Source organism: Lonchura striata, chromosome 2 (assembly GCF_050655825.1).
Source record: "Lonchura striata isolate lonStrDom1 chromosome 2, ASM5065582v1, whole genome shotgun sequence".
NCBI lineage: Eukaryota > Metazoa > Chordata > Aves > Passeriformes > Estrildidae > Lonchura > Lonchura striata.
The window spans coordinates 37,120,840-37,142,213 of record NC_140704.1 but is presented as its reverse complement, the minus strand read 5'-3'; the positions used below and the strand labels follow the sequence as shown (position 1 = coordinate 37,142,213).

At 43.7% G+C, this 21,374-nt stretch overlaps 1 protein-coding gene and 1 long non-coding RNA gene across 4 annotated transcripts in view; one reads left to right on the top strand and one right to left on the bottom strand.

The window, feature by feature from the left end:
• Positions 1–9,784, bottom strand: part of KAT2B (lysine acetyltransferase 2B) — a 38,179-nt gene extending 28,395 nt beyond the window's left edge. For all 3 annotated transcript variants that reach the window (XM_085568885.1, XM_021538055.3, XM_085568891.1), the window contains exons 1-2: positions 9,548–9,784; positions 1,118–1,244 (exon numbers count right to left, since the gene is read on the bottom strand). In XM_085568885.1, the coding sequence (XP_085425011.1) occupies positions 1,118–1,244; positions 9,548–9,769 (349 nt within the window). In that variant the 5' untranslated portion in view covers positions 9,770–9,784. The remainder of the gene's footprint in view (positions 1–1,117; positions 1,245–9,547) is intronic.
• Positions 9,785–10,469: 685 nt separating this feature from the next.
• LOC146768193 (uncharacterized) lies at positions 10,470–19,712 on the top strand. Its single transcript, XR_014951956.1, has 3 exons — positions 10,470–10,551; positions 15,157–15,231; positions 19,587–19,712. It is a non-coding gene; the product is annotated as an uncharacterized LOC146768193 (long non-coding RNA).
• The last annotated feature ends 1,662 nt before the right edge of the window (positions 19,713–21,374 follow it).

The window sequence follows — 21,374 nt, the reverse complement described above, 5'->3', positions numbered from 1 at the left end:
CAGAAGAAGGCTTTTTTACTATGAGTGTGGTACTGGAACAAGTTGCCCAGAGAGGTGATGGATGCCCCATCTCTAGAAACATCCAAGTTAGAGTTGATTGTGGCTCAGAGCAATGTGATCTAACAGAAAGTATCCCTGCTGACTCCAGGGAGGCTGGACTAGATGATCTTTAAAAGGTCCCTTCCAACTCAAACTGTTCTGTGATTCTGATATATATAGAAACAGCCATCAGCTTTTATTTTAGATAAGTATAAATTCTTAAAATAATAATACAGTTATTCAGCACTGTTTTTCAGGCTATGTGGGTAACAAATTGTTATTTATTCTAAGGCTGAAAAACAAAACCAAAAGCCACAACAGTATTTAACAGTGGATTTTGAGCAGTTGCTTCAAAGACATGCAAAGGGTATGCACAATAACTCACACCATGCTAAGATGGACAACCCTAGTTTTATTTTCTGTGACTCAGAAAAGATACAGTTTGTTTTGCAGGTAGGTGTACCTGTTTTAGCGCTGTTCGAGGATATTTTATACTTTGTTCTAAAGTAAGGAAACATAATACAGCCTAGAGAAGAGAGTCATTCACCTTGTAACAAAGACAGCTGGCAAATAAAGCTATGTAAGGTTAAGGCATAGTAACACAAAGTATTAAAATAGTTCCTGGTAGGTTAATGGTGCTTTTGCACTTTAACAACTTTGCATCTAGGTGCTGTTAGAAGTTGCACCTTAGCTGGTCTTCTTTAAAACTAATTTTAGGGTATTTCCACATTAAACATATCTTTCAAATATTAAACATATTCCAATCGAAGCTATTGACATTTACACCTAATCAGAAGTCCCACGAGGTTGCCCGGAGGATGAGGAGGAGGAGGATGAGGAGGAGGGTGAGGAGGAGGATGAGGAGGAGGATGAGGAGGAGGATGAGGAGGAGGATGAGGAGGAGGGTGAGGAGGAGGGTGAGGAGGAGGGTGAGGAGGAGGGTGAGGAGGAGGGTGAGGAGGAGGGTGAGGAGGAGGGTGAGGAGGAGGGTGAGGAGGAGGGTGAGGATGAGGATGAGGAGGAGGGTGAGGAGGAGGAGGAGGATGAGAATGAGGATGAGGAGGAGGAGGGCGCTCACCCAGCGCGTGGCTGCAGCTGCGGCAGGGCTCGGCCAGGCTGGCCGCCGCCTGCTGCAGCTCGGCCCGCGGCGGCGTGGGAGGCGGGTTCGGGTTCTTCCAGCCGTTGCATTTACAGGATTCCTCGGCCTGAAATCGAAACAGAGGAATATCGATCAACGCCACAGAACACAGGAACTTGCTGGAAATGGCTTATTTAAAAAAGAATAAAAAGAATTACAGGTTACTTTTCTCTTTTTTTTTTTTACTAACCTTTATTTTCTGGAAATTATCAGAAACAGGACAGTATCCCAAGCAGAGAGATTAATACAATTTGGTAAGTAGAATACATAAAAAACACTGCCTAGCTCCTTTACAAACAGCCCTCACTCTACTGAAGAATGTATTCAAATATTTACTAGTAAATCAGCATTTACAGTTCCTGCTGTATCCTATCCTACAGATAAACAGATTATCTAACAGGCAACATTTGTCTCTGCCTCATCAGCTACACTGGCACCAAGGAATCACAGAACTGAAACCAAGCCCATGACAGCCTAGGCAGGGTTACTAATGCTGAAATAACCAAACAATAAACGCACTATTGGAGAAGGCTGTTTAAAGCAAGGAATCCTTGGCCGCAAAAGCAACAGATGCCAAAGACAGTGACACTTCACTGCAACCTGCTGCTTTCCCTAGGAAGTTTACTTACACTCACTGAGTGTGAAACAACCACCAAGAGAATGCAGCTAAAAGGGAAGACCATGAAGGGAGAGGTTGTGACTCTGGTAATCGTGTCTCAAATCATTCAGAAGAGCAAAGTACCAACTCTGGTTATCCAAAAAGCAGCTTCACAGGAGGGAGTTTTCTTCTACATGTCCAAAAGATCTTGCTTGTTCTAACATCATTCATACTCCCATTTGAAGATCTAATTGGAAAGAAAGCCTGCTTTTCTACTCTTCAGAGATATCTGTGCACCGGGTTGTAAAAAGATAGTCATGAAATTGCACTGCCGAGACCTCAGTGAGGAAAGTATGCCAATTGCTGCATAATATTTATGGCTGAAACAACCTTAGTAGGAAAAATTGTGATGGTAATATATGCAGCACTAATGTATCATTTTTCAAAACTGATTCTGCATGCATTTAGTGTGATCTATTTCAGGAACCCATTTCATTTTCCTTTTAAGTTTCCAATTCCCATCTTACCTAAGGAAGAAGAACCCAGGAGAAGCAGAAAGGATCACAGCTTGACAGCTCCTAACACTGACAGCTTTGTAAATGGCTGGTAAATTGTTCTTTTAAACTCATTTCAATATTCAGTAACCTGAGAACCAAGAAAACTGCTGCCTGCAGTTTGCTGAGCACCACATGATGTTTTTACCATCTCTGAGGCTTAAGCATTTATCCAGCTGGGCTCCTGGTCCTGGGTGCCACAGCCTCTGCCTGGCCCAGGGAGGTCTGGCAGGCACCAAGTAGCATTTTCTGTAGGTATGGGGGTGACTCAGAAATGCACCTGCAAGTGCCCAGCAAAACCATCTCCCTTATTTTCCTTGAAAAAGGGACAATCTGCGTGGTCTGAACCTCCTGGCTCTCCAAACTGAGTGGGTGCAGACCGCCTGCCAACCCATGCATTTATAAAGTGAAATCAGTGAAGCTTCAGGATTAAATGAAGGGAAGATGAAAACAATTTTTTTTCTGTGTCTCATAAAACACAATCTGAAAAGATTTATGGTGAAGTTTATGTTCTTTTCCTATCGTGTTTTTTGTGAGTAATATGACTGCCAGAGAACTGAAGTGTAATTTTATGGCAGAAGCCGTCTCTTACAGTTTCACAGGCATTGAGCCAGTTGTGTTTTTCATCCAGCCCTACAGGCCCTCCAAGGTAAATGGACTAGAGGGATCAGAGACTGAGGGATACCTGCAAAGCAAGACTGCCCCAGAGCAAGGACTCTGGACATCTGGTAGATGACACAAATCCCCTTATTTTCAATTAGCTCCCCAATGCAAAATCAATGCCAAATAAACTACATATATTTGTTTTGTGAGAAAGGCAATGTTGCCATGAAATTTTTTGCATTTAATCTGAGGCTAAAGAAACTGTCACTAAAAAAAAGAAAAAGTCTGAAAATGAGATTATTGACAAGCAAAATGCAAGAGACAATTGTGAAGGAGTTGTCAAACAAAAAAAGATTTAATATGTTACGGAAGTAAGATTTGACCCTTCCCATACAGCTGTCAGGACAAATGTTCAACCCTGTAAATTACTGACATATCACCATGCTTATTATTTATTGCCTTAAATCATGCCACAATGAAGCATATACAGAACTCCTTCCTAAAAATAGGCACAAGCTTTTTGAGATTTTTCTTCTCTGAGTGGAAGCACTATGTCACAGAATCTCACCAAACAATGTTTACTATCAAGCCAAAAAACTATAAACAGTGAGTAACTATGCAAACTTTAGTGTCACACCATAATTAACAGCAAAGATGCAAACAGATGTACGAATCGTGATAACAGCTCAGTTAAACTGACAAAAATAAATATCAACCCACCCACAGAAGAATAAAACTAGCACCCTCAATGACAATTTTTTTCTGCTCTTGTTGGTATTTCCTCACCAGATCTTTTTGCAACAGCTGTTAATTGATATTGTTCAAATTATTCTAGACCTTAACCAACCAATCACAAGGGTGGGGTTTTTTTGGTTAATCTCAATAAAACACCAGAATCAGCATAAATATTCTGTTAACCAAGGCGAAACAGAACCTAAAAAGGTCCTTTTTAAAACTTAGCTTTCATTGTAGATGTTGACAGTGCAAGTATTTTGCAGTGAATATGCAATGTGCATTCCTCAGTGGCTTAAATTGCTGAGTTGTTTTAAATGTTCCACAGCATTTTGCTCATTCAATCCTTTCTTTTACTATCTTCAGCTTTTTCCTTTCTTCTTTTTTTTTTTTTTTTTGTGTCAGTCATCTGCTTTTCATTAGAAAATAAAGTATGACTTCACCTCTGCAAAAACTTAATGTAAGATCAAAACAGTTTTGAGGGAAGGAAGGAAAAAGTATTTGAACTAGCACATCCAGTCCTTGAAGTCTTGTTTTCTGGGACATCTGCAGAGCTTTGATAAATCCACTGTAGAACGATGGGGACTTCTACACTAATGAGGCCTGAAAAGTAATGACCGTCATCTTTGTACGCCCAGGCACCATGAACACCACCCCTTCATTGGTGGGTTTTAATAACATTAGAGGAGTGCAATAAAATAAAACACAACAAGTACATGCTGTCACCTGCCCCCTCCTCTCAAACAAACAAAGAAAAAAAAAAAAGCCAACCACAAAACAAGCAAAAAAACCCCACTGCAGAAATTATGTACATTTTGCAGTGCATGACGCAATTTTAATTTTCTTTTTAACTCCTTCCATGTTTGGTGGAGTGTTACAATGAGAGGAATCAAACTGTCCAGTAGCTCTGGGCAGTGAAAACTATAACTCTAGGAGAACTAAAGTTATAATTTCCTTTAGAATACTGAATATACTGATAGGTCAAATATGGACAGTGAAAAAATACAGCATGTTTTAACAAAAATATTTTCAGTATTGTATTTAAAAAGGAAGCACCTGAAAATTACAATATTGCACATATCTCAGCCCATTTTAGGTGAGCTTCAACTGTCCAAATAATAAAGAATAAATGAAGAATATTACAATAACCTATTGACTAAAATATCCCTCCCCCTTTTGGATAGTGAAATAAGCCTTAGATGTGCAAACTTCAAGCTAACTTAATTATTAGGTAAAAGATCACAACACTTCTAAATCTGAGTTTCAAATAGCTGTTGTGTGGGATTTTTCTTTCCACCTAAAAATCATACAGGTTACCCTATTTGGTAATTGAGATGCAAAACAGGCTCAACAGATTATACACAGAACATTACAGATCTTCTTCATTTCCAGCAAGTATAATTACTCTAGAAAACATCTTCCTCCCAACACAAAAGCTATGTAGAATACCCTATAAGCTTTTTCCTGCTGGCAGCAAGATCAGAATGATGACTATCAAAGAGTATCACATAAATGATAATAAATACATTGATGAATTTAAATAATATATTTTTCCTACTCATATATCAAGTACCCAAGAACCAGACAGCTGGACACTACTCAAAGAGCCACTCATATGTATCAGGAAATTAACTGACCCATTTAATTTTAACAATACAAAACAAGCAGTTTAATGGGAAGCTTAAAGGACATGTTCTTCATTTATTGATTGATCCAATTATTTTATTCCCTGGACTTTCCAGTTTCACTTATAGAAGTAGGCTACCATATAAAGCTTTTATTAATAATAAGCACCCAGTTCCTACCTTGTAAAGTTGATGGTAGATTTCCTATTTAAAGAAAGATGGTTTAATTTGGCCTGTAAGACATTATAAAACAGATTCACTCCACAATGAAAGTGATAAGAAAACTTCAGATGACTTCTTTGTCTCCTATACACTTTTGCAGAAAACAATCTTAATACATTTCAAGTTGAGCTTCAAAGAGCTGTACTCCCACTGTACAGTGCCCAGCAGTAACAGAGCCAAATTGGCCTCTTCTTAATCTGCCTTACAAAAATCAGGAAATAAAATATTTTATTATGGAAAAGGTGGTACAAGTTTACCTTATGAACTCTTTTTATTTTATGTGTGGGAAAACTAGAGGTCACTCTAGAATGAGAAGTGGGAAGAAGTGCTTCAAGAAAGAATAAGCAGCTGTTCTGGAGCCTGGAGCTGGGATTTTACTTCCACATCTGCCCGTTTCTCACCTGCTGCAGGGCCTTGGCCAAGTCATCTCATCACATCTCACTCTATCTACTTTGCTTATCTAAAGCAAAAAGTTTTCTTCAAGGAGGTATTATTCTTTGTGCAAGTGCTTTAGGCTACTGGGCTCTAATTATATCTGTAAACACCCAGGCATTACTGTAAGATATGTATAAAGAAAAATAAACAAGTTTACAGAAAACCTTGTTACTAAAATAGTACATATTTCCCCTTATTTACCAAAAAATCTCCCAGTGACACAAGAGAGAAAGTCGTATTTTCACATATTGTAAACCCATAGGGAAAAAAACGCAGAGGAGGCTTCCTCCTATATCTTCATTAAATATATTTATGTGTGTAAGTCACACAGTGCTGCTTTTATATAAAATGCTGCCAGCTCACATGCCTAATGCTCAATTTCACAGTGGACAAAACCAAAATTATGTATGCAGCCATTCATGCACACAGATACAGCAAGTGCCAAATACAAAACCCCTCACAGCACTACTGTGTACCTCCAAAAGTCATGAAAACTGTACCAACTCCTCTCATACATATTGTTCAGAATGCCACCCTGCTCCTTGAGACTTGAGCTTTTAAGAAGGTTTTTTACTAAGAAGAACTTGTTCTATGCCTTCCACCCAGACTTTTCTCATAGAGGAACAAGTCAAGTGGAGCAGCTCAACACCTACAACACTCTCCTGTCCAGTTCCCTTATCAAGAAAAAACCCAACTCCACATTTGTCTAGTCTCAGCTCCCTAAACTTCAGGCTCACTCTGCTCAGGATCCATGCACACCAAATACATACTTACCAGCAGCCTTCATCCATGTTTCCCATGATGAAAAGGGATGGGTTGTAAAGAAGGACCAGGAGGTCCTTCTTGGGGACCAAGCACCCTGCCCCAGAGCAGTGCCTTTTACTCTCCCCTGCTCAGCATTTCTGCTGTCACCAGTGAGATTCACCCTCTGTACAGTCACTGATCTGTCCATCTTTGTGTGTTCTGACTTCATCCCTAGCAGACAGGTGCTCCCTGGCTGTTACTCCAAACATCTCTGAGGTTAAGCTCCTAATAAATTCTGCATGCTGAATTTTGCAATGAAATTCATGTAGGAGAAGGTGATTGATGTTAAGGATGCCGTTACATATTTTAGCACTCCAACTTGCACAACTCTTTGTAGATTTACATAAGATCTACGTATAATCACTACTTGAATGAGAACAGATGTCCCCTTCAGAGACGGGGCGAGTGTTTGCCTTCTCTCACTCTTTTGCACTCACATCCACAACTGCAAAATCAATGGAAGAGAAATTGCAACCCAAAGTAAGAAAAAGTTTAAAATTACATACTGCACTGCTACATTTGGCAAACCAGCTTCTCTAGGCTACAGTTTCCAGCAAACCACTAATGTTCCAAGCCAAGAAGTATCCTTCTGGAGCATCTGCCAGGTGCTCAGGAAGAAAAATAAAACATTCTTCCATCCTGCACCATCCTTCCCACCTTATCCCACCGGAGAAGCTTGCGAGAAGCTTCCAGTCTGCTTACTTGCTTTTGTCACGAGATCTGAAAGCAAGCTGCCTGCCACCAAACTACTGTAGAGAAGTTGAACAGCAATTTTGATCTGAACAAAGCACAGCGTTTAGTGCTGGAACTGTGCCTACATCCTGGCAGGACAAAGACTCCCTGACCATGGGTCCTGCTCCATTCATCATTGCAGTACCAATGGGACACACATCTAAGATTTGTCACAGATGATGGCCAGCAAGGGCACCCAAGAGAGCACTGACAATAGGAGCTGTTCCTTCTCTGTACCCCATCACCAGAGTCCTGCAAGAGAGAAAGAGGAACTGACAGCAGGCCACAGTGTGCCTTCTCCCCTCCCAAATGGCGCTCATCCCCCTTACTGCAAAGCACCTGCAAGAGAGAGGCTGGTGAGCCCCCAAAAAAGCAAAGGGTTTCAGAGGAGACAAGGCTTCACTACAGCACAGCAACCTCTGCACGTAGAGCAGTACAGGAGAAGGCTTTCACCCTCAAAAACATCATCTGGAGCTGCATCAGAGGGGAAGAAAAAAAAAAAAAAAAAACAGCACCAACCAGGGAAGAAAAAAACCAATTCAAACACACACACTCTTCCCTAACAGCCCACGAAAAATTCACCCACTTCACAGCCAGCTTCATTTATTAGCAAGCCTTAGTAACATTAAAATATGGGGGTGCAAAGAGGAATTATCACTGGGAAAGCTTCAAACCATAACGTTCTGACCACAGTTAGTGCTGCAAAGTTCAAATACAGCAGCTGCTCTTTAATCTTATTGGCACCGGTCTAATCTCGCACTGTCCCATGCACGAACCAAAGCTGAAGTGTAGGTGCCTGCACATGTGGAAACAGCTAAGACATTGCAATGTGTGGTTTCTGTAATTTGCCCTCCCATGGCAGCATTGCGCCATGCCCTCAGCATACAGCTAAATCTCCTCGCACCATCAGCCAGGACAACAGAGCTATTGTGCAATGATGCTTCACCTTGTTTGTTAGTTTGGCCTTTCACTTAATATCTGCCAAGGTAAGAGAACAGAGAAAATAAGATGCACTTTTTTCACACACAGCTACTCTCAAAGATGAAAGCATTACTAGAGGATCTGACATCAGCACTGCCAATCTAAATATGTCAGCCCCGCTGTGCATCCAGAAATTGCCTTGACAGCAGCAGCGCAGGCAGCGGCCCGTGCTCTGAGCACAGGCGACAATGCCCGCGGTCAGCGCTCAAAAGGCGGGAGCGACAGCTCTGACCGAGCTCCCTTCGTCTACAATAAACAGGCGAGTCCTCCTTCTCCGAGCAAGAAGAAAATCGCAGGTGGACAGGAAGTGCTTGTGATGGGAAGCCAGGAGCAGCACTCCTGAATGAGAGCGCCGGGCAGACACGGAGCAGAGAGCCCCACTGGGGCAGGGCACAGGTGGACAGGGGACCCCGCCGCCCACTCGGACACCACACACCGGCCACCGGCCTGGCGCTACGTGACCGCAGGGAACGCAACTTCCACAACCGCGGAGGCCGCGCCCCTTCACTCCTCTGCCAGAGCTGCTGGCGACAGTGGCAGCTCCGGCTCGGAGCAGCGGCTTCAGCAGCATCAACAGCTCCGGGCTGCCACACCGCCGCCAGCCCTCGCCCGGGGCCGGGGCCGCGACCCCTCTGGGCGGAGCAGAGGGGTGCCCCGTTCCCCGCCCGGGATGTTTACGCGGGGAGCGCTGCAGCAGCGCTGCTAACCCAGCGCTCAGCGCCGGCACCGGGAGCCGCCCCGCCCGCCGCCGCCTCCCGTGGAGGGACTGACGGAGCGGCGGCGCCGGGACGGGCAGCTCCCCGGCGGGCGGGAGGGAGGGAGGCGGCGCTACCCGCGGGTCCCCTGTTCGGTGAGCGCGGGTTTGATTTTTGCGGCCACCGGCCGGAAAGCTCCGGCGGGAGCGGGATCCACCGGCACCGCCGTAGCCACCGCTTCCTCGGGCAGCGCCGGGCGGCAGCCGGGCCGCCCCCGCGCCCGGCAGGGCACGGCCCTCCCCCACCACCTCCCTCCCTTCCTCCCTCCCCTCCCGTCAATCCCCACCCTCCGTGGGCGGGGGGGCTCCCGCGGCCGCCCGGCCCGGTACCTTGCAGGCGGAGTAGACGCCCAGCTTCTCCAGCTTCTTGGCCCGCGGCGCGGCGCGCAGCTGCGCCTTTTTCCCCGCGGTGCGCGCCGAGCCGGGCCCCCCGGGATTCTCGGCGGCGCTGCGGACCGGCCCCCCGGCGGCCACCCCCGCGGCGGCCGGGGAGCCCTGCTGCGGCCCGCCGCCGCCCGCCGCCCCGGCCCCGCCGCCGCCAGGCTCCGCCATGCCCGCGGCGCGGCGGCAGCCGCCCGTCCGTCCGGCCAGCCGGCGCGGCGCGGCGCGGTGCGCCCGGCCTTAGACCCTCCCCTTCACCGCTCCGCCACCGCCGCCGGCTGCTCCCCAGGGGCGGGAGGAGGGACCCGCCGCTCCGCGGGCGGCTCCTGCCCCGCCGGCGGGGGTGGGGGGCCGGCGCCCGCCTCCCGCCGCTGCGCACCGCAAGGGCGCGCCCGCCGCCCGCCTCCCTGCGCGGGGGCTGCGCGGGGCGGGCGGCGCCCCCGCGGGAAGGGCGGCGGCGGCACTCGCTGTGGAGCCGGCCCGGCCCTCCGGGAGGCTGCGCGCAAAGTTGCCCCAAAAAGAGGCGGCATCGCTGGCGGTGTCAAGCGGTCCCGAACCCCGGTGAGCCCGCGGTGCTGCCGCAGCCGCTGTGGCCACTCGGAGTGCCGCTACTTTGTTTGGCTTAACCATTGCCTTCCCACACCGTGTACTCTGCGGCCACCTCTGAAGCGTTCAGTCTTTTTCCCAAGATGATTTATAATTGAATGTAAAAGTACGGGTCAGTTTGAAATACCGATTAATTCAAAAACTCTGCTCAGTTTCTCGTGTCACGGTTCTGGGGCTTGTTTTTTTTGTTGTGTCCAGAAACAAGTGTTGAGAGCAGGTCCGTTTATACCTTAAAGGGATTACCCTTCAATTGAAAGTTAAATTAAGGAAATGGCCCTGCTCCAGAGAGCGCACTCCATGCACAGCAGCAAGTGTAGCGGCTGTGAGGCGGTTCTGCCCCGTTGCACGTATGTAAAAACCGTGGTTGAGCCGTGAGAAACCACAAATGGCAATTCCGTACTACGGCACCACGGTTTAAAGGGTTGGGATTGAGGCTGGGCGTTTGCGTGGGATTTACGGTTCTTTGATGTGTGAAGCTAAACTATCAAAGAAACAGTATGAGTTTGGAGAGAAGTCCCAGCGCACAGGGAGCTCTTGCAGGCGCAGGGCCTTGGCAGCTTGCATGGGGAAAGCAAAAATAACTCTAGGTTTATGCGAAGCAGAATTTGGGGGGAAGGGTGGGTGACAAAACCCTGCGGTGTCCTTCTTCCCTCCGCAGCTCCTGGGGGTATTTTCAAGAATAGTGTTATACAGCGAATTGGCATATTCATGAAATGATAGGAAACCAGAATGGAATAAAATGAGGGATTTAATGAAACAAGGGGATCTGTTGGTTTCCCCTATTTACTTATTGCTATTTTTATTTTGCTGAGGTTTTAAAATCGACAGGGCGCTGGTGGGGGTGGAGGTCAGACCTGTTCCCCGGATTCCGCCGCGGGCTCGCCGGAGCCGGGGTACCCCGGGGAGCCCGCGGCGGAGGCCGGGGCTGGCTCCGGGCTTCCCAGCAGCTGTGACAGCGACCCGTAAGATGGCTGCTGCCATCCCCGCCGCTTTAAGACGGACTGGTTAAGGTGGAGGAGCCGCTGCCCTTGGCGGTAGCAGCCTCAAGATTCATAGGAAATTAAGCGTGATACAAAAATACAATTTATCTGGAATTTAGGAGAGAATTCTATTCGTCTTTTATTTTTAAATGTTTGTTGCAAGTGTCCGAATCCCGTTTTAAAATAGCAAATAGCCGCTGTATGTTAGCAGCCCCTAAGAAGATCTTTGCTTGCATTTTCTTTATGCCGGTTAGGTTTCTGCTTTCGGACTTGAAAATGAAACTGTTCTTGCTTAGTTTCGCTTTCATCTTTCCCACGATTCCTCTTCGGCGGAGCAAGTGTTAAAAGCAAGGAGCCCATCTGGAACAACACGCTGGCTACAATGGACCACTTAATAACCCCGCCTGAACATAGACTCCTAGTTTTCCTGGGAGCTGATGTACCTTTATATCCCCCTGTATGTTTTTCCTTTTTTTTTTTTTTTTCCCCAGATCACCAGGTTCTCCTTTAACCAGGTAGATAATGATATTTAACCTAGCATTAAGTGTGCACACTTGCATGCAATGAATTACAGTTTTTATACTGAAAATACATTTACTGCTTTCACACTCCACTGATGTGCATTGAGGCCACTCGGGGGGCATTTATGTCTGAAGCTGCACAGGTGAATGCTCACAGGATCACAGCCTAGGTGAACAACCTTATGCTTTAGGAACCTTAAAAGCCTGAAAACTTATTACTTCCATTAAAGTCAAATCAAAGATGAAAGTTGTCAGGAAGCAAATAATTTTACTGCAGTTCCTTCTTGAATCCTCAAGAGATGTCTGCCTTACAATACCATGTCTATTTTTTCCCATTATACCGTGATGCTCAGCAGATAACCAGAAATTTAAGTCTACCAGCTTGTGGCTACAGATACAGTTACTATAGTAACATTTATAAACACTAATTTCACTACACTTGCAGAACTCTTACCTTCTAGATGCTGCTTAGAAAGAAACCACTCTAAGCCTTTCTCTTTTTTTTTAACATTAAGCCTGATCATTGCTCACATTCTAACTTTGTGCAAATATGCTGTTAAAAACAAAAAGAAAAAAAGCTTTATTTTATCTTAAACTGCTCTAGTGAAAATAATATTACATTCAAAATTTTAGCAAGACTAAAGGAGCGAAAAGACAAACAAACCAAACCCCCTATGCTTTGACATACGAGTGGATACATGTCATTGTTGCATATATCCAAGCTTTTTTTCTTCTGTTGGCTGAATGCACAAGTACAGTACATACTAATTTTCTAATTATAATGCATGCATAAATCTGAGCACCACATAACCCCTCTGCTGCTTGGTTTTCATCATTAAACATGAATATATATAATTATATTCAAACTCATTCTATTGTCTGAAAAACCCTCACCACATTTTTCAGTTTCTGTCCTTTGGGGCATGTCAGTGGGTTTGCACAAGTTGAGCTGACTCTGAAACCCGAGTTGAGGAAGCACAGGTGGGAGCAGATGATCCTGCCTGTGCTGCTCAGCTCACAAGCTCAGGTGAGTAGCCAGGTGACTTCAGGAATGCTACTCATCTGCATCAAATTAGGGAAGCCAGGAACTAGGTGAGACACAAGTGCCAGCTCATGTGGGTTTCAGGTCTCACTCAGGCTGCTGATAGCCCCGAGGAGATGCCTGTTCAGAGCCCATGCTCCCAGCAGATCAGACATGCATTTAACATTTGTTGCTCCTGCATGAATTCACCGTGAACACCTGACAGGCTTAAATGCAAGAGCCTGTGTGTTGCTATTGTTCCAAAGAGGCAAAGGAGGCAGCTGCATTCCTGAGTCACAAAAGAAGAAATCAAAATACAGTTTAGGGTGTGCCGGACTCCTGGTTATTACCGAGTTGTCATTTAGGGCTTTTGGGGCCTATCTTGCTCCCATAAATTAAAGAATGACTCAGTTAATAGCAGCCTAATGCTGAATGCTACTGCTCTGACAGGGACCACCCAGCCTGCAGTTGAGCTCTGGGAGTCTACCCCTAGCCCTCATCCCTGTCTCACAGCCCAGTCAGATCCAGCATGCCCAACCCAGCCTTGTCTCCCTCCTTTTGTTCAAGTCAGATTTTCTTCCAGCACTCCCACCTGTTTTAATTCTTGCCATTCGATTCCAATAGGAAAAGCATTGCTCTTGCTCTTCCAGGCAACTTCTCTGACTATGAAGTCCTATTGCATCCTTTCATTAGTGCATTCCTTGTGGGTGAAGTGGCCTCCCTCCTGGCTACCATCCATTCAGGAGTGCTATCAATAATTTATGAATCACTGGAAGTATTAACAATACAAAAGTTTTGCTCATTAGGCTGTCTCATCTCTAGCATCTCATCAGCTTCACATGGTGCTTACATGTGACTAACAACACAGACCTTCCTATCAGGTTTTTGCTTTGGTAGGAAACTTCACACCCCAATTACCTTGTTTCTAAAGGCAAAATGCAGAAAAATAAACTGAGAAAATGTCATTGCAACACTCATGGCTGTTCCAGTCACACAAATTTCTTGTTAGTGATGGACCATTTAGCAGTTTTTATATGCTTCTTACCCAGAGGATGCTCTTCTTGACTCCACTCAGACTTTTGATTTAACCTAAACCAAGTGAGAAAACTAAAGTCTGGAGTCACTCCTGCCTTTGTACAATTTGAGCTGTGTATGAGAAGTCCAGAAGATGTTTGTTGAAGTTATTACTGTTATTATCAGCAGTAATTGCATAGGCTTAAACTGTATTATTTTGTGGTAGTGAGAGCTCTGGATTTCTTCTTGCAAACATGGGATGCACTATCTATATTTCCCTTACCTTCTCTTTGATTCTCCACAATTCTTTTGTTTATTCCTTTCTCTAATGTATTTTTCTGTTCTTTCTATTCCTTAATTCGTGGCAGAGATCCCTGCAAACCTCTTGGACTCCACTTGATGTATTTTGACTGCTTGTGCCATGTAGGACAGGTCATTTGGTGCTGGAAGCCTGAAATACCCCTAGGAGACTGGCACAGGCACTGCTGGCAGGGATGGGAGAGAAAGGCCTTCTTTCTCCATCCTGCACACAAGGTGCAAGTGCCAGCCAGCACCCTTGATACAACACTGACATAGATATGATTTCTGTAAGATGAAGTTACAGTGGCCTAAGCACATTTGATTGGGCAAACCTAGTCATGGGCCTTCCACATATCTGTGTGGGGCACCACCTGGAAATCCTAGATTTTCCAGGAACTAGAGGCACAACTGCAGGCACCACTGCTAAACCACTCAGCCAGGCAGCAGAAACTAAACAGGCTGAAAACTTCCATTTGGACCAGCTGTAATAGCGCTGTGTACAGCTGAAAAAAGCAGAGGAACCCCAGGAGTACAGCACCAACCCCAGATGGGGCTTTGTGGGGTAAGGGAGGATGTCACCAGGAGTGCAGGACGCACAGTTACGTTACCACCATCCATCTTCTACCTTCTGCCACAGCTTTCTTTGTGGGTCCCCAAACTCTCACATCCCTCACCTCCTGTGCCAAGGCCAGCAGCCTCGTCATCCCCACTCGATGTTTCACAGCCTCTGCCCCATGCAGGCCCTTGGGGGATAGCAAACTGCTACTTCTGCTTTACTGAGACTGACCCAAGGAAGAGCTGCAAAATGTCTGGAGTGTAGAAAGAGCTGGTTTGCCATTGTTTCACTACTCCCATTTCCCATTTTGAAGTTTTCTCCCAGCTGAGGAGATGCACCTCTGCACAAGTGGACAGTGTCACAAACTATAACTCTCTCCCAAGAAGACCTAATGATGGGGACTTTTATTTTATAGGGTGGCACAAAACTAGAGGGCCTGGAATCCTGAGATTCCAGTTTTGGACAACACTTTAGAAGATAAATAAGAAGACTAATTATCTTAATTTATTCCATAATTATTTTAATTATCAATCACTTCCTTCTTTCTTACCTATTATCAGGTTCACAGGTGGGAGTACAGGATTCCGAGTCCTGAATGCAGGCTCTGCCCCTGGCATCCTCCTGTGATTCACCAGGTTTGTCTACATTTCTTCCCACACCTTTCATAACTAGACTTTCTTGAAGCTGCATCACTGCTTCTGGGGATGCAGTAAGTAGACTGTATATGCACACCTAAGTTGACTCACCTGGGAGAAGATGTCTTGCTCCTTCTGTATCATTCCCTCGGATGTTTTTAGGGAATGAGAGGGCCAACTCTGATTAAAAAAAAATATAGAAGGTATAGGGCATGGCTCCTGGGTTAATAAACAAGTTTGTTTTTTCAGGTAAAGACTATTTCAGAGGTCTTACATGAGTTTAAGGAAGGCTTGGTAAGGGTTTTCACATAAGATATATGCTTTTTGCTGCTTTGGCCAAAGATGACCATGTGAACCTGGGACCTGCTAAGGCAGCACCCACCCAGCAGAGGCTGGCTCTGACTGTGCTGTGGGACATGAGCTGCACAGCACAGTCACACTGCACCAGGCAAATGCTAATGCCTCACTGGCCATCCAGGGTGGCTCCTTGACAGATGCTGGTGGCATCAGGCACCCTGCAGCTCAGGCACAGACAGTCCTGGCCATGCTGAGAGTCTCTGTCATGGTTGCTGTATGTGGGCGTGATGCATTCAGTTTTCCAGAAGAGGTGCTGCTGCTGGAACTGTGCTGAACGTGTGGAGGCAATGAAGCCATGTCCTGGTGTCACAGGTACATGGGAAAGAGAGGACTGAGAGGGAAGCACTGGCTGAGACATGAGCAATAAGTAAATCCAGGAAGCAGGAAAAGACAGGTAAGGAAGCTGGTACTCATTCAGCAAGAATTTGCAGTAAGGTCTGTTTATATGTACTAGTTGATAATATAACAATTATATTATGTTAATATAACAATTATAATATATATATTATGATAATATAACTATTATAAACAGGTTGATAACCTGTTTATAATAACTAGCTGATAATATTTTGATGAGAAATTCAGGGAGACCATGACCTCCATTTTACATCACACAGTCCTCTGCCTCTTCCCATCACCCACAGGCAGGCAGGCAGGCATCTTTCCAGAACTGGTTTCAGCACCAATAACAGTCACCATTTTCTAAGACCACAAGTATGTAGCAAATAATAAAATCCCCAAATCTAACAGAGGAAGAAGTTCAGGCCTGGAGATTGTGCAAGCTAAGTTCTGACTGTGTCAAAGGGAAATGAGGAAGAAGCACTCTGGGTGGAGATAGGAAGAACAAGTGTCAAAGGGAGATAACTGCACATGGGACTTGTCTGTTTGGATACAAATCAGATCCTCCATCCTCAAAGCTCAGGAACATCTTCCATCTTTGGTAATTAAAAAATTACGATTGTAGTGCCAAACTGCAGAAACAGAAAATAATCTTGCCCTACCTTATTAACAGCAAGCAGCTCCAAGTGCCATAGAAAGAAAGGGTTTCCAGAAAGATGAGATTTACTGAGACAATGGTATCGTCTGCCATATGAGCCTCATGCTCTCTCTGCCTCATTCTGGTCCTTTTAGACAGGCCAGCGTATGGCAGACTAAGCACTGACCAGGAGGTTCTTTGACATACACAGTAAATACAGTTTTTTTGCCCTTGAAAACATGTATAATCTCAAACAGTGGTTCACCCCCGCATTCTTCTATATCTAATTTCTTTTTATCTGCTTCTATTTTAATCTCAGGGCATTAAACTGTGTTGGGTTTTGACTCCCTAAATAGGCACAGGGAAACTGCAATGAGCTAGAAAACTGAATTTTATCTTTCACTGTGAGGCTGGCAGTACTTTAGCTTGGTGTGTTGTGCTGTCAGTATCTCACTGTTATCCTTTAACCTGACAGCAAAAAACCTCCCAGTCTATATTTGTTCCTGATGAGAGAAATGCAAGGAGAGGACATACAGACTAATCTTTTTACTTCATAAGAAATCAGCAAAGCAAATTTTTTTGTTTTGTTTTGGTTTTTTTTTTAGATTTTTATTTTTACAAGGTTTTTTTTGCTATTAACATAAGCAATTTATGCATAGCATAAAAATTAACATCAGGGCTGCCCTTTTAATAATTATAAGCAAAGTTATTGCAACTGAAGAGTTATAGCCTATCTTGCTACATGAATTATTATATTATCCTGGTTATTTACATATTGTAATTAACTGGGACTGTTTTGGTGCTTTTTAAATGTGATTTGTTAGCACTTGCAGCCACTTACGGAGATACAAACCCATGTAAAATGTATGTGAGTGTTAAGAATTCAGTTTACTGAGATCAAACTAAAATTTTGCTCAAAGTTTCCAATTTCCTGTCTCTAATCCAAGGGGCTTTTATATACACTAAATATAAAATGGGTTAATTTAAAAAGATTTACAAAAAATAGCTTACCAGGTGTTTTGTATACATTAGTCCTAATTTTTCTCAGGCCTGAATGCATCATTGTAATGAAAGCACTGAAGTTTTGTGCCATCTCTCAGTCTCAAATTCAAATCATGCAGAAAAAAAAGGGACCTGCACAAGTGGTTTTAGCCATGTACCTCCTTACCTTTCCCTGCTAGAGTGGTGCAGCATTTTCAGAAGTCTGATGTTCACCTCTTGTATAGAGACAGACTTTCCTATAAACTGATCCTACAGCAGATTGAGAGTTGTAGCCAGCTGCAAGCTGTCTCTGAAAGGATAAGCTATACTAAACTGTCATAAGGGGTTTTTAAATGGTTCTGCTTAATATCACCCTTGGCAGTAATTGATCTACCTCAGCTGATCAGAGGCACTTGATTCATTAAGATGTATTAGGATTAATTTGAGCTCAAGGAGGTTAGGGCTTTGACTTTAGTGATATTTTATCTAACTGCCATGACAGAAACACAAACTGCAGAAATCCTTACAATACACAGGTGATGGAGAGAAGTAGTGTGATCAAAAATAAATGTACTTGCTAGCTGAAATCCTGGAAAACAGGTGCAAAATAGTTCATTCAGGTGTGGCTGTATGGAATGCAAAGAGAGAGCCCCAGTAAAGGAATGAGGTTAAAGTAGGATGAAATTCCCAAAGGCTGGTTTTGTAATGTGGCTGTGAGGTATTACTGCTGCTCAACTTTGCCCTGGTGATGAATTATCAGTGGTTAACAAAGACTAACTGAAACAGAAATCTCATAACAGAGAATACAATAGCATATGCATTTTTGTCTGATTTTTCTCATCCATAAATGCTAGATATGCTAGATACTAAAAAAAAAAAGCATAATCAACTTGAATATAAACACTGTTTTCATACTTAGTAGATATATGAAGTATAGGCTGGCAAACTTAGCTGCTCACATGGTGTCAGGATTTTGTGTTATGGTGTCTGTGCATGTATGTCACGTGCCAGTTTAGGGGGAGAGGATGTTATGCAAGCAGCAGTTCATACTGAATTTTTCCAAGCCTGAAGCAGAATCACTTGAGAAAAAATTCTAGGTAAAACAGCTCAGCTGTTTCTGAGAATAGGATTTGGAAAATATGTTTTGAATGTGTTAAGCCAAATGTCTTTTTTTTTTCTAGGAAAGCTCCAAGACAGTCAGGTTTTCAACTACCACTTGGCAATTTGGCTGAAATGGCATCAGCAGTGCTTCTTTTGTCATTCTTGTCAATTTGCCCAAATCAGAGCAAGTAACAATATTTCGAAAGCAGCATCAGTTTGCCCATGCCAGGTAGAGACATGCCAATGTGCAGATAGTGAATTCAGACAGGTCCCTCTGCACCACCGGGGCTCTGTCGGAAGTGCCTTGCTTGGAGGCTCTACAGCTCTGACTCTTGGCTTTGCAGCACCAGGTGCCAGGCCAGGGAACAGCACTGGGGATGCACAGTGAGGTGAGAGACTGAGCTGATGGGGGACACTGGAGCAAGGAGCTGGAGTGGAAAAATTGGAGGTACATGGGGACAGGAGGAAAATAAAAGCTCTGCCTGGAGGACAGGCAGACAGGCAGAGGTGCTGATTAGAGTCAGGTCCTTGGAGTACCTAAATTCTACACTGCTAAATTCTCTGAGACACATAGGCAGAAGATTAATTCCTCACTTGAATTCCTTGTGGATTAATTCCCACTCCCACACCATTTTGTGATCTTGCCAATATCAACAATCCTGGTACTTCTAAGAAAATAAATAATTCTTTAATAAAAACAATACTGATTTGCTAAGATAAAAATTCCACATGGAAGAGAGACATGGAAGACAGGTTTATTGTGCTGGACAACCATGAAAGTAGGTCAGATACATGCTTTCTGAAGATTTTTGATGGCTGTCACAGTGTCACAGCTACTGAAACAAAAGCTTCCACTTTTATTGTTTGAACAGCTTTCTCACACAGATTCCTTCCACAAAAATAAAAATGACAAAGAGCAAATTCTTTAATTTTTTGCCAGACTAATCAAGGCTGATTACTGGGAAAAAGAGAAGAACCAGGCAATGAGGAGACCAACAAGACCAGTCTATTATGAAAGTGTATGCTCAGTCCTTTTGGAGAATGCAGATTTTTACAGCTGATAAGGAATGTAAGGAATGAGGTTTCCAAAGTTCACTGGAATGGAAGGTGTTGCTGGGCTAATGCATGTTGCTATTATAGGTAAGTATATTCCACACCAGGATTTTTTTCCCTTAATCCAATTAAGTTAAAAAAAAAAAAAAAAAAAAGCAAAAGTAAGCATAAATTAATCTATAGATTTGTTGGCAGTTGGTATCTAGAGATAAAAAGCAGCAATTCCTTTAGCTTGACAATGTGAAGGAGACATGATAAATTCCCTCACAACTGAAACTGCTATTGGACAATTCAAACCATGACAAGTATTCAGCTTATTAGATAAGTAGCCTGAGCACAATATTTGAATTAAAGCATTTACTTCAATTTACTAATATAATAGAGTTATGAAGCATTCCATAATACACAAGTGACCTCTGTAAGAATAGTATGATTGTTTTTTTTAAATCAAGAGGTGTAAAGTGTCATCACTTTATGACAGGCTTCTGATTTTTTACCTGATAAAGTCCTTGTGTCAATGAACCATGCTTAAGATATTATTTAAATTCATTTGTTTCATTGGACTAAGTGCCACCACATTTTGCTACCAGCAAAGTGAAAACATGATTTGAATAATCCGAATTATTACTTTCTGGAATAGGAATCTATTGTGTTTTACTCTTATGAAAGAACTATTCAGACCTGTTTCCTTATGAAGTAGAACCTTGCTTTTCTTTAGTACAGAATCAGTTATTTATTACAATGAGAAACAATGATACATTCCTAATGCTTCTTCACCCACCCCTGTTACAAGGGACATTAGAAGAAGCTCTTGCAGACTAGCAACTCTAGTCATTATATCTTCCCACCTGGTGATTTTTGTTACAGTTAAGCCCTCTCTGTACATCAACCAGCTGTGAGATTACAAGCAAGATACTTGCTTTCCTACAAAGGGGTGCACAAGCAAAGTTACATAAAAAAGCTGGTGTGTGAAGAGTTGTGCCTGCAGTTACATTCTCTTCCAGCCTCTGCTTGAAGTACATGCCCAGCAGTACACCACTTCTCTATCACTCTCCCTGGCACTAGTAAGGAGTGGACTGACACTGCAGCTGACACCAGAAGCACTCTTTCTTCCTGTGATGTGTGCGCATTCACACATCTTGTAAAAGACTTCTTCATATTTCTCCATATGAAATTTGACCAAAATTAATGAAGAGTCAAAGATATTAGAAAAAGGGAGGACCATTTGCGAGAATTCCTTGTGGTCAAGACCAAAAAAAAAAATGTTCTATACTTGAAAAAAGCAATTCCAGATATTAAAAAAATACAACAACTTGCACTCATCTGCCAGCCTGAGAAACACTGTAAACCAACTTTATCATGCACTGACACTGATCTAGGTAACTGTGGTGTACCCCACCACCTCCATTTTTCAATGCTGCTGTTAAAGCTGTTTTTTACCTCAAATAAGCTTTCTGCAGCTATGTGACCTTTACTGGTACGGGTATCAAAACAGGTAGTTCAGCAGTAGCCCATCTATTCTTTCAGAAATTCAGTCACACCTTTACTGGAATACAGCATTAACTCACAAAAAGGCTGCAATGTTTTCAGAGGCATTAGTGCGATAGAAACACATTTTATTCCAAAGAGACTGATGAAGGCAAGAACTGAGGCTGGATGAATTCTTTACCAAATT